The following is a 12638-nucleotide window of genomic DNA, read 5'->3' as shown; positions in this document are numbered from 1 at the left end:
AGAAAGAAAGAAAGAAAGAAAGAAAGAAAGAAAGAAAGAAAGAAAGACCTCACACACAACAAATAAATCTAGATCCTACCTTTCCTCCTCTTAGCAGGAGGCTTAGCAGATTTTAAGTCCAGGTCCTGAATCTGAGAGAGCTTCATATAAATCTACGTAACAAACAGTTATTGAAAACGGGGGAAAAGGAAATGATTTAACATATTCTAGTGTTATTTTTATCTCCTATACATCTTTTTCTGTTCTCCATCATCTATCAGAAAGACAGCATTTCTTTAAAATGTATACTGTAAAAATAATACTAATGGGTCTAATGCTAATTATAAAGAAACTGCTTTCTGAATTTCGGGTTCATTTCAGGTCCACTTGCTGTGGAGACCTTATGAAAATCCATACTGTCATACTGTTAAACATGACAGGTTAAAAAAAAAAAAAAAAAAAAAAAGGAAAAGAAAATTACCTCTTTGATCTTTAATCACAAATAAATTGCCATAATAGGCAAACAGTTCACACACACACACACACACACACAAAAAAAAAAAAAAAAGCTTGAAACTATATTTTTATCAGTCTGAGATAGTAGATATAAAATTTAGGAAAGAGAATTATATGTGAATATCTAAAAAAACTATCTATAACCATCAAATTGCTGGGCTCAGCACTCCAAATCTCATGTTGGATCTTAGAGTCTCTGTTGGCTGCTAGGACCACTTTGTGGAGACTTTTTCTCCAAGACAGTGGTTCTAAGAAAGCTGACTTTTTCCCACAGACATTCTATAGAATATCGTTATTGTGCTGACCCCTCCTCTTCCTGCCTTTTCAGAGGCAAACAGAACTGGAAAAATCACACTCCCAATTACTATGTATGGTTTTCTGAGAATGAGACAAGAACTTTACATAATTGTGTATTTCTTTATCTGTTAGGGAGAAAATTAATATATTGTTGTTGCAAAAGTAGAATGTAAGCTAACCCTAAAATATAAGGAAACCTCATATATAACTTTTTTAAGAACAGTATATGACTGTCTAATGAAAGACTTTCTCACAATGTCTGTGTTCTCAAATCTAGAGAATAATTTGTGCTTTACTCCGTCAATTCTGTACTTCAAAATGCTTAAACCATATGTTCTTGAGGCCTTTTTTTTTTCTAAGTCTATATTTAGACTCTTTCCTAAGTGGTTTGCATTTCAAAAAATGCTGAGCATTTAACACTAGTACCTGGAAACATCTACAGCTAAAATATCAGGTTGGGGAAAAGATGAAAACAGAAAGATCAAAAAGAACCAGCTAAATTAAAAGAACGATATTGTCTGTGCAAAATGTTTTGCTGTAGTGGACAGGTTTAAGTCTCTAGTTCAAGTAAACAATGAACGCTTCCTGATTTTGTATACAGAATTAAATCTGTATCTTGCAGTTTACGATTAATGTTTTGTCATGGGCCTAAATGAAAAGACCTAAGTCAGAAGCCAGCAGACTCAGGGGGTGGAATCAATCTGACCAAATGTTGATGTTTATATCTGAGTTAATCTCATAGACTTCCTTTGTAGTTAGAGTAGAGCTATATTGCCTGCAATGTTGAAACCATGTGATTTCAGATTAGAGAAGGAGAACTGAAGTAATAACTGCTTCCAAATAATAGCATCAACTGGGGTCCAAGGAAATCTATCTCAGCAGCAGAGGCGCCTGCTGGGAGAACAGTTCAGTATTACTCTCAGACAAGGTAGTTACTGGCGCAGGCTATCCCTGAAGTATGACAGGACAAACACCTTCCCCTAGATTTAAATATGGTAATCCGCAAAGGATTGCATAATTTAAGTTTTGAACATGTCATGGATAATATGGTAATATGTAAACATATATTTGTTTTCCCTTACCATAAGAATTATATATATCTCCTTTCCATTGATGCAGTTGGTGAACTGATAAGAAATTGGGGTAAGCACTGTCTATTCAGGAAACTGAAAGTGTGTAAGCAATATTGCATAGGATTAATGTCGTTAGCTTTACACCAGTTAGCGGTTCTAACAGAAGCAGTAAAAATATTAGTGCCTGAGCTTCATTAAGAACTAATAGGTATGATATATAAGAATATTCTTAATGTTCTTAGCTGTTTTGTGCTTTTAATGATCACTTATGTTACTAATAGGGCTGGCCATGCTGGCTGACACAGGGAGAGAGACAATGGTCCCACACCTGCCTGAGCATAGGATGTGACAGAGCAGCTGTGGGACCAGTTTCTCCCCGGTGACCTTGTGCTCAGCTCCCTGCTTTCTCCTGGGAAGCTGTGGTTGGAGAGCTGTCAAAGACATGGGACCTCTGGCATTTCCCCTTCTCCCAGCCTGTGCCAGCTTCTGTCCCCCTCCGGGTTGGAGTCCTTCTGAGCTCCTTACCAACAGGAGGGAAGTGTGTTGGACATATGACCATGGTCAGCCTCTGCCCCATCTAACATCCCCACATTTAAATTCTGCAGTTTGGCAGGACTAGCTATCTCCTGCCTTTATCTTCCTCTTGCACAGGCTTTCTTCTGCTGTGGGGCCCAAGAGGACAGCTTATTTGCCCAACCATCTTAGCCTCTCCAGCACCCTTGGAGCTGCTCTCTACAATCCTTCATCCTGGAGGCTTCCCTTCCACAGCAGGTTCTGAGGCCTCTATCTCCGTGCTGATGGCAAGAGTCACTAGTGTCAAAATGACAGCATTCTGAGTGCCATAGATTCTTGCAGTAGTTCCTCTGTGTAAAGTAAAACAAACAGGTGTATAGATATACCCTCTGATGACAGAAGATTTATCCAATAGATCATAGCATTTAATATGTGTAAATTTTAACAAAGTAAAACAAAAGATTTGTCTTTCTGTCACTTTCTCCCTATTTATGATCACCAGTTCAATGTTGCCTCCATTTAAAATATGATATGCACTTGGATCAAGTCTCCTGTTAAAGTCTATAGCCTTCTAAGAAATCATATCTGCTTCTCAGGTCATAGAATTTTAAATATATATATATATTTTTTTTTCCTTCTCCTAATCACTTTGCCAATTGGGATTCTTAATTCCCAGTTCTGTCATCATCAGTCCAAGAACAAAAAGTATGGAAAATTCTATTGTGATTTTTTTCTCTTGATAGGAACTAAACAAGCAAAACAACTATAAAGAAAGAAGAACTACTCACATAAAATTCCCAAAGATATATACAATGCTATGTCACTTTATCTTTAAAAAAATCTTAGTCACATATATGTGCTAAGTAGGATAGGAATAACAACCGCCTGGCTTTTGTGTAAATTAAATTAGAGCATGATATAATTAATCTCAGTAGTTTAACTAAAACTGGGTAAAAAATTATCTCTGCAGAGTGCCAACACATGCTTTACACATAAATTAAATTCTACGTGGTTCTGTTTGGGTGATTTCAGTGATCTGCAGGACCCATGCAGATTTCTGCCCCATGGCAAGTTACATCTATTGTGAATATTGGCAGCATGACTTTGACGTTCCTCCTAGTAATTGCACATATTTCTCATTGTAGTAGGATACACAGAATGTTAGAGGAAATGAAGAAAAAACAACAATAACAATAACAAAAACATCTCTTCAAAACAAAAGTAGCTGCAGTGTTAACAAGCCAGCATTTTAGCTGAGTGGCTTTAAGTCAAAATCTACATTTGTTATTGTCAAAGGCAAGGATTTGATTTTAATATGGACTCAACCACAATGAAAGCCCTTTTATTTTTATCCTTTCCCACCCTGGCACTCACTCAGGAGTGGTAGAAAGATGTCCATTCCCTTCACATGAATGACTGTTAAGGACAGGACCATGCAAGAGAGCCGATAAATATGTGATACATGCTCTTGTCACACACATATTCAAACATTCAGTCTCAGCATGTGTTCATTCTCACAGCCTTCAGAAATAAGTTTTAAATACTTCTACAGCTTATTGTTCCCACAGCAACAACCAAAAACAGCAACAAAGAGAAGACAGGAAAAAATATAAATAGACAAGGCTGCTACAGTATGTGCAACATTCACAAATGCACTGAGACTACGGGAAAAACAGATTAAATGTTATTTAGCATCCTAGTCATTTGTAATATTCCAAGAATAACCATTTCATTTTCAAACCTTTTGACTGGTGTGAGTTTTCTGAGAAAAAATAATTTATGAAGATCTTTTATAACAAAATTAAAAAAATCCAATATAATTTTGATTTATTTAAAATAATTCGTATCTAAAGATGGCCATGAACACATATAAAATAGAACTTTTCAGTCTGCTAACTGATGTGGCTTCATTACTATCTGAATGCAAATGTCATCTGAAAATAGAATAAAAATTCGGTAGTATACCTGCATGCTGAATTAATCCCAGGAGATGGACGGAAATTAATCCTGGGAGCTAAAGAATCTGCATAAGTGTATATGTTCTTAGTCTTTTTAGGTTCATTGTCACAGCAGGGTTTCCTCAAAGCATGAAACAAAACGGTAAACAGTATATTTGCAGAACCTTATTTACACCTTTTGGGGTAAGCAACGTGTTCTAGTACCTTGCTTACCTCCCCTAGGATAATTTCCAACTGCTTGACTTCTCACTTTTTAGAGATGTTGATATTGATACATGAATCAGAATAATTTTGGTGAAATCTTTTATTACTAGTAATTAAAACCATGAGAAAAAAAATAAAGTGGAAAGATCCTTACATCATGTTGTTTTAGAAAGAAAGTTAAGAATATCAGAAGTAATTAATTATGTCAATTTCAAACTATTTACTAGATGGTTGTATAAATGATAATAAATATAAGTGGTAGAGCAAAAAGTCTTACCTTCTGCACGTCCTCCCCTTTTAAAGCAGAGGCTGATATGTTTTATGAAAGAATGTGGGCTCCATTCAAAGGTGTTTTTTATCAGGCTCTTGACTTCTTCTAAATTATGCCTAGAATATGCAGAACCAGTAGAACACTGCCTGAAAAGACATACACTCTTCTAAACTCACATGTTCTTAGTGAATTTCAGCAATGATCACTGAGTCACCCTAAGACAGTCCTGCTGAATATTCCCTTGACAAATTTCAAGCAAGCTAGTTTAAATTTCACACTAATCTGCTGGTCAGTTTAAAATAGAGTATTTTTTAAAGAAGTGTACACATGTGGGTGTAGGTATACTAAATGACATACAGAGTGTATTAGTACATACTTTCTATATATAATAAACTGCTTGTGTCTCCCTACTGTTTCCAAATATCTATACACATCAGCAAAACAATCTGTGAATATTGCAGTATACGTATTAGCTTATATATAATGACAGAGTAAATGAAATACATTTTTGTGTCATTCTTTTTTGTCACAGTGGAAAAATGACTAAATGGGATTTAGTATTTAATTTTTCAAAATACACTATGTATTAGGTACATGTAATAGGTACATGAAGTTCATAGAGAACGTGGATATACTCTGTAGAATAAAAAAAAAAAAAAAAAGAAAAAAAAAGAAAAAAAAGTGTTATTCTTGTTTTGTGTAAGAGCATGCCTATGATTTATATCCAGGACCATTTATACTCATATATAGCATGCATATATTGTATTTATGTATGAGCATACATGTATATGCTCAATTCTGCTGTATTGCAATACGATTACAGAAAGAAGAAGTCTTCTTTTATTAGTGACTGTTGAAATATCACGTTCAAAATTTTGTCCTGCCTGGAAATAACCATAGATATACAACTTCAATTTTTCTGTATGCTACATGCAGTAAGAATCTTATTCTAAATTTTGCAGCATTTCAGCAAGTTTGGATTAGCAGCTTTGGTCTGGTGATTCAATGGTATAAATGAACCAAATAACAAAAATGCAAATTGTAAATACATCAGACAAGTTCATGGGCAGCACATGTGTAATGTTCTCTGATGAACTATAAAGTTGCCTCTGGAGTACTAGTTTGTTGATAATAGATATGAAATGGAAGTCTTTCTTGTACAGATTTACATTTCAGATTCATATGTGTTTAATCTGAAACATTCTGTGTCACAGGAAAAAATGAAATAGAATAAGATTTGAGAAAAAAAAATAAAAAAAGTCTGTATGTCTGTATATAAAATAGTTTTGTAGTGTTAACAGTTTGTTTCACATTTTAAAATCATCTTCTAGCTTCATTTTGTTGTTCATTTTGTTGGATATAGAAGTCTTCAAAATTTAGGTCACTTGGCATTTGAAAGATGGATAACTTTTGAGCTCATAATGTATTGTAGCAGTTACTATCACGTGCCAAGGAGAAGAACCAAGTGACATGCCTTGGGGTGTCATTTAGTGCTATGTCAAAAAAGATGGCCAAGTGACAAATCTAACAGTTGCTAAGCCATTAGGGTATTGCTTTTCTAAATTAAACTCACATACCATTTAAAGCAGGAAATAATGTCTCTAGTACTAGTGTTTCTTAATAGCTTGCTGTGGCCAAACATATTAGCTTAGTTTCTTTCGTTTCTCTGTAGACATGAAAAATAGTGTATATATTAGCTACAGAGGTTTCTCTATATGCTGTGCTCCACAGTGTTGGCTGTTGAATATTTGATATATTAATACATATTTATATTCTGGAGTTTGGGCAGTGATTGTAAAGTCAGGCAGATGTGGTGCCTAAAATAGTTTATATGGCCTCAGAGAAAAGTGTCAGTATAAAAATAATCATTTTGTTTTAGTTCCTCTTAGTTCCTTACACATAGTACTTTTTTTTTTTTTTTTTTTTTTTTTTTCTCATGTGAATTTAAACCTGAGATAAAATAAGAAAAACAATCACAATCTGTTTGATCTTATATCCTATTCTGAATTTCTATGTTAATAACAGAAGACCAGGGATGCACAGATTTTGGACTTGGGAAATATATTTTGCAATACTTCTCTATGACCCTATAGATAAATATAACAAGATGTAACTGAGACTATCACAATAAATATTCACCACTGTACATCCTGAAGTGGCAACTTTTAGTTTAAAAGCCGTCATAGTTGTATGTAGTTTAATTCTTTTACTCATGACTTTTTAAAGTTTTTAAGATGACGTTTCATTTTGCCAAGTAGACTGAAATATATATTTCTACATGCATAATGTATATGGATATACAGAATCATTTGGGACTCTCTCCTTCAATGGTGAGGACTGAAAATATTTAAAAGATGATATCCAGTGTAAGTATGAAAACACAGCTTTCTGGAGCTGGTACTAATATTCACTTGCCTGTATACTCCATCTTTATCTGACCACTGGCCAAGGAACTGAAGTTGTCCTGTTATCAACCTTGCAGACTCAAATACACTTTTGCGCAGTCTGGAGAGAAAGAATGAGCACTTTTAGGATTATCCTTCTGCACTCTCAGTAGCGAGTTATAGTAACATTGTGATGCTCAAGGCAAGTTCTCTCCCAAAAGCAAAGAGGGACTGAGTAATTGTTGCTGAATTAGAGAGGTCTAATCATATGCAAGAGAAAAAAGATGAAAACTATGACAATAGTAAGTCTTACCTGCAGTGGTCTCATGCAACACATTCTGAACTGGTTTAAACCTCAGTTTCAACTGCACTAAATTATTTGGGTCAGTTTAAACTCAGGATGCCCTGGAGACAGTCATGACTCTTGATGGAAATAGTTATGAAAAATTGAGCTATTTGACTATAAGTAGAAAATATGTTCCCTGTTAAATCACTCTGTCACCCCAGGCAAGAATGTTATTCTCCCAACTTTTTCCTGTGACCTTCCCCTTTACCTGTTTTCTCCAAGGGCAGTTCTGTCTCTGGTTTACCACATTTAATAGCTACCTTGATATCTACCCATTGCATTGCAGGAGGTAGAAATTACAGTACTTTTCCCTTTTTCCCTTTTGGGCTTTTACTAAGCATAGAGGGGCCAAACAGATATTGAATATTTATTATATTTCACATATGACCCCACCCAAAATACACAGGAAGAGAGACAAACGAACACCCCTTGCATAATGCTGGTTCTTTGACATAGACCGACTATCACTTAGAAGTAGTAGTAGAAGAGCTCTGCCATATGTGATCCTGTAAGGAACACATGCCAGTAGATGTTTTAATTATTTACTATGCATATTCACTTCATTGTGTAATTTATGCAGCCTCAAAGTCAACATGGAACAAGATAGGAATTCCTGGAGATCTTTATAAATACTCAATGGGGACTGAGAACGAAAGGATGTATTGATTCTTCAGGCATTGTATAACTGGCACAATTAGAGAGAAGCAGTAGACTCTTTCAAGACTATTTTATTAACTGTAGTTTTGCGTAATTTTAGAAATGGTTACAAGTTCACCTCCCAGCCCTCTCACTTCAAACAGTAGATGTCGACTACCACACGTAAAACACTCTTTAATCTATTAATAGATAGCCTAGTCATAGTGTCATTATTTATATTATTAAAAATTCAAATATTATTAATGTAAATCTGTATGAAAATGGTTCAATAAATACTGTGTGCAGGTTGATAGTTCAATTATTGATACAAAGACTTAGACTGGTTAATATTCTTAATTATGATGGTAAGAGTCCAGGTCTAGGAGACAAATTTGCCTTTCACAAGGTCTGATGAACAAAAGGAAGTTCCATTTTACACATACAATCTAATGCTGAACAAAGAAATATTTCATTCTAATAAACCTGTGTTGAAACTTTAACTTTCATAAAATGCAGAAAAGAATTGTGAGCCTTGTCGCAATACAATAGCTATAGCACAGTAATATCTTGTTTCATGTCTTTTCATCTTAAACTATCATTTTTAAAGGATATTAATTATTCCATTACGAGTGCAAAATGAAAACATTTACAGAGTTGCTCCTGTGCATTACTTAAAATGCTGAGGTTAGCCACAGATGTTGTGGATTATTCATATGAGATACCGTCAAGATCAGTTTTGACTGAATAAAGAAGGGCAAATTCAGTTATCAAAAGCATTACTGACAGGGACAGTCAAGCTTCTCAAACCTGTTACAACAGTGCACAGAGAATCTGCTCTGATATGTAGAGAACTACTTCCAAATATATATATACATATAGTCAAGAAGATACTTCATCTGAAAACCACTTAATTATAAATGATAGGATAAAGTTTTTCTCATTTCTAAATGCATATTATGTCACATTAATTTTTGAAAGGTGATTTTTATGCACAGTTATACTGAAGGAGCACAATCTTTTAGTTTTCATATTTCTGGATTAAAAACAAGAAAGACATGAAAAGACTCTGTCAACTAAACAGTTTTAACTATGAATGTTTCCATGCTTTCAATCAAACATTTATTTTACAAACATCAACATGGTTCCATACATCATGAAGATATCTACTGCCAAGTGTTTCCCCTTTCATGGGTACTTGGGAGAAAGTTTATTTCTTGTATCAGCAAGAGGAAATACTTGAAGAATTGAAACACTCTCAACTATGTTCTCAAAGTTATGTAATTTTTTTTTTTTTCCTAAATCCAGTGTTTAATATTATTATTATATTATAAAAGTACTTATAATCCCAGTGCCAGCAGTGGAATATTACTGTCTACCTCCAAAGGATTTACAGATTATAGAATGAAAGTTAATGTTGAACATTTTTGCATCTCAATATATATCTGTCTACTGGACCACAGTATAGACTTTACATTTCAGTTTTACTTTTTCACCATTTATACTGGTATTTCAAAAAGAAGCTACCTGCTCTAGGTGGGACCCCTTTCGCTTATGTCCAACTTTTTAAAAGTTATATGTTCATCATGAGATGGTAACCTAGAATAATTTCTGTGTGGGACAGGAACACACTTCTGAGAAATGATTCCTCCTGTTCCTATGTGGTGAAATTGAGCAATATACTGGATGTGAATCCTCTCCAAGTGACCAGAATCTTTCTGATGTAAAACATTTTTTCCAAAGTCTCATTATATAACAGGTTGACTACATACAGACATAATCTGTACAAAAGACTTATAGAAAGATATGCTGAACTCGTGCAATCTTAGATGAATAAAAATAAGCAAAATGAACACCATAGAGGTCGAGCTCTGAAACTTTTATAGAAATAGTTCTACTGACTTTGATTTGTGTTTGCTTCACAGAGTGCCATAATTCTACTGGTAACATTTCTAATTGTTTCCAATACCCTGTAATAAAAATGAAATGTGGATTTTTAGAAGGGAAAAACAAAAGCGTGAAATCAGTCTATAATAGGAGTCTGACATTTTATTGTTTAGGTCTATATAAATCAAAATTTCTAATACTTAATAATTTGAAAATATATAGTGATTATACAATGAAATAAATAAGGGGATCCTATTTTGGGAATGAGATAGCAAGACACCCATATTTCCCTCATTAAAATTTCAATTATGATGATTTAGAAATGGACAACATGTACAAATTATCAGCAGGGACCTGATTGCTACCACTTGGATGACTCAGTTCCCTGGAGGGTTTGTCCTAAAGAGGTAGTCCTCAGTCTGTGAAGTTAACTACACACATCAGAGATATTTTCCTTTTGGAACTATGTCTTAGTGCAAACATTTTTACTTAGCCTAACTAAAGCATAAACCTGATGTCTAAAATTGCACACAAGCCTAGATGCCAGATATGACACTTGAACCCTGTACTAACCATGTGCATCAGTTTAAAAAGGCAAACACTCTTATGGTATCCGTATGAGTATCATATGGTTATAATATGATTGTTTATCTCTTTAAAAAAAATAAAAAGAAAAAAGGAAAAAGAAAAAAAGAAAGTAAAGTTACCTTTGCTAATACATTACCTTAATGTTTCATTGTTAAATATTAACTAGTAAAATTCAAATTCAATGAAAATATCTTTCACATAAAGAGTCCTCCACTCGTGTTATTTCTGTTGCTATGCTTATTGTTTCAAACATTTTTTTTTTTCCTTTCTTTTCTCCCCAGGAAATGATCTGTTTCTAGTTGCTGTGCATGAACTGGGACATGCTCTGGGCTTGGAGCATTCTAATGATCCCACAGCAATCATGGCTCCATTTTACCAGTATATGGAAACTGATAACTTCAAACTGCCTAACGATGATTTACAGGGCATCCAGAAGATATATGGTATGTCATATTTTAATTAGCAAACAATATTTTCACTTAAGAATATGTCTGACAACTTCCTGTCCACATCATCTCTCTAAAAATAATTTGTAGGGGTAGGTTCTGCCACTCGTTATCCCAAAGGCCTTCTTGTGATAATGCCAAAAATTTTGATGAAGTTCTTTTACTTGTTTTCTCAGTGTTCACAACTTGCATTCAAATTTGCACTCAGCTGGAATGCTAATCTTAAATGTTTTAAAAGGCCATAAAGAAAATATCTGCAAAGGGATCCCAATCTATTAAAATATTAAGATATGCAGGCTTTAACCATAATGAGCTTATTTTCACAGTACTCTAAACTCATATAACTGTATGAATTGATTGCTTCTCAGTTATCAGTTTATCAGTTATAATACTAAACAGTTCCCTGGGTAGATCAATTTTGTGGTCCCTGAAAGCCCTTTTTTGTGATAAATATAGCTAATTGATCTTAAAAGAATGTGATTATGAGTCCAAGACTTTGAGATACACAGGAGGAAAAAAAGAAAAAAATACCCACTTTTTATTTTTATTTTATTTTATTTTATTTTATTTTATTTTATTTTATTTTATTTTATTTTATTTTTTGTGGCTGGAAATAGGAGATACATCCAGCGAAGGTAAATTCCATATGTATTTGAGAATGTAAGGTAACTGAAAATTTAAAAACAAAACAAAACCTAGCCCTGTATGTTAGGGTGTATTTTGATTTTCTAGATCTGAACGGTGGTGATGACAGATTTGAGTGTTTATAGGTAAGAATAAAGGGGACGGCCAATGAGGCAGATGTCATGGTGGGATTCTACTATAAACCATTCAACCAGGCTGAAGTGGCAGACAAAATATTCTATACGTGGCAGATGGGAGAACTTTCACAATCGCTAGACCTTGTTCTCACCAGGGACTTCATTTTACCAGATGTCTGCTGGAAATACAACATAGTGGAGAGAAAACTATCTAGCAAGTTTCTACAGTGTGTGGAAGATAACTTCCTGACACAGCTGGTGAGTGAGCCAGCTAAGGACAGTGCCCCTCTGGATCTTTTTCTTGTTACCAGAGAAGGACCTGTGAGTGATGTGAAGGTTGCAGGCCGTCTTGGGCATAGAGATCATGAATTAATAGACTTTTTGATTCTTAGAAAAGTAAGGAGGGGGTTAGCAGAACTGCCACCCTGGACTTCTGGAGAGCAGACTTCGGCCTGTTAAGGAGATTGGCTGGGGGAGTCCCTTGGGAGACAGTCCTGAAGGGCAAAGGAGTCCAGGAAGGCTGGACACTCTTCAAGAATGAAATCTTAGAAGTCCCCAGATGCCAAAAGACAAGTCGGGGTGGAAAAAGACCAGCCTGGCTGAACAGAGAGCTGTGGCTAGAAGTCAGGAAGAGGGTTTATGACCTTTGGAAGAAGGAGCGGGCCACTCAGGAGGACTATAATGATGCCATGAGGCTGTGCAGGGAGAAAATTAGAAGGGCCAAAGCTCAACTTGAGCTCAATCTGGCTACTGCTGTTAAGGACAATTAAAATGTTTTTATA

At 34.8% G+C, this 12638-nt stretch overlaps 1 protein-coding gene across 2 annotated transcripts in view; it reads left to right on the top strand.

Moving 5' to 3' along the window:
- Nucleotides 1-12638, top strand: part of MMP16 (matrix metallopeptidase 16) — a 201544-nt gene that overhangs the window by 126689 nt on the left and 62217 nt on the right. For both annotated transcript variants that reach the window (XM_035316408.1, XM_035316409.1), the window contains one exon: nt 10931-11092. In XM_035316408.1, the coding sequence (XP_035172299.1) occupies nt 10931-11092 (162 nt within the window). The remainder of the gene's footprint in view (nt 1-10930; nt 11093-12638) is intronic.

Source organism: Oxyura jamaicensis, chromosome 2 (genome assembly GCF_011077185.1).
Source record: "Oxyura jamaicensis isolate SHBP4307 breed ruddy duck chromosome 2, BPBGC_Ojam_1.0, whole genome shotgun sequence".
In the NCBI taxonomy this organism is placed as follows: domain Eukaryota; kingdom Metazoa; phylum Chordata; class Aves; order Anseriformes; family Anatidae; genus Oxyura; species Oxyura jamaicensis.
The sequence above is the reverse complement of the archived record's forward strand: the minus strand, read 5'-3'. Positions and strand labels throughout refer to the sequence as shown.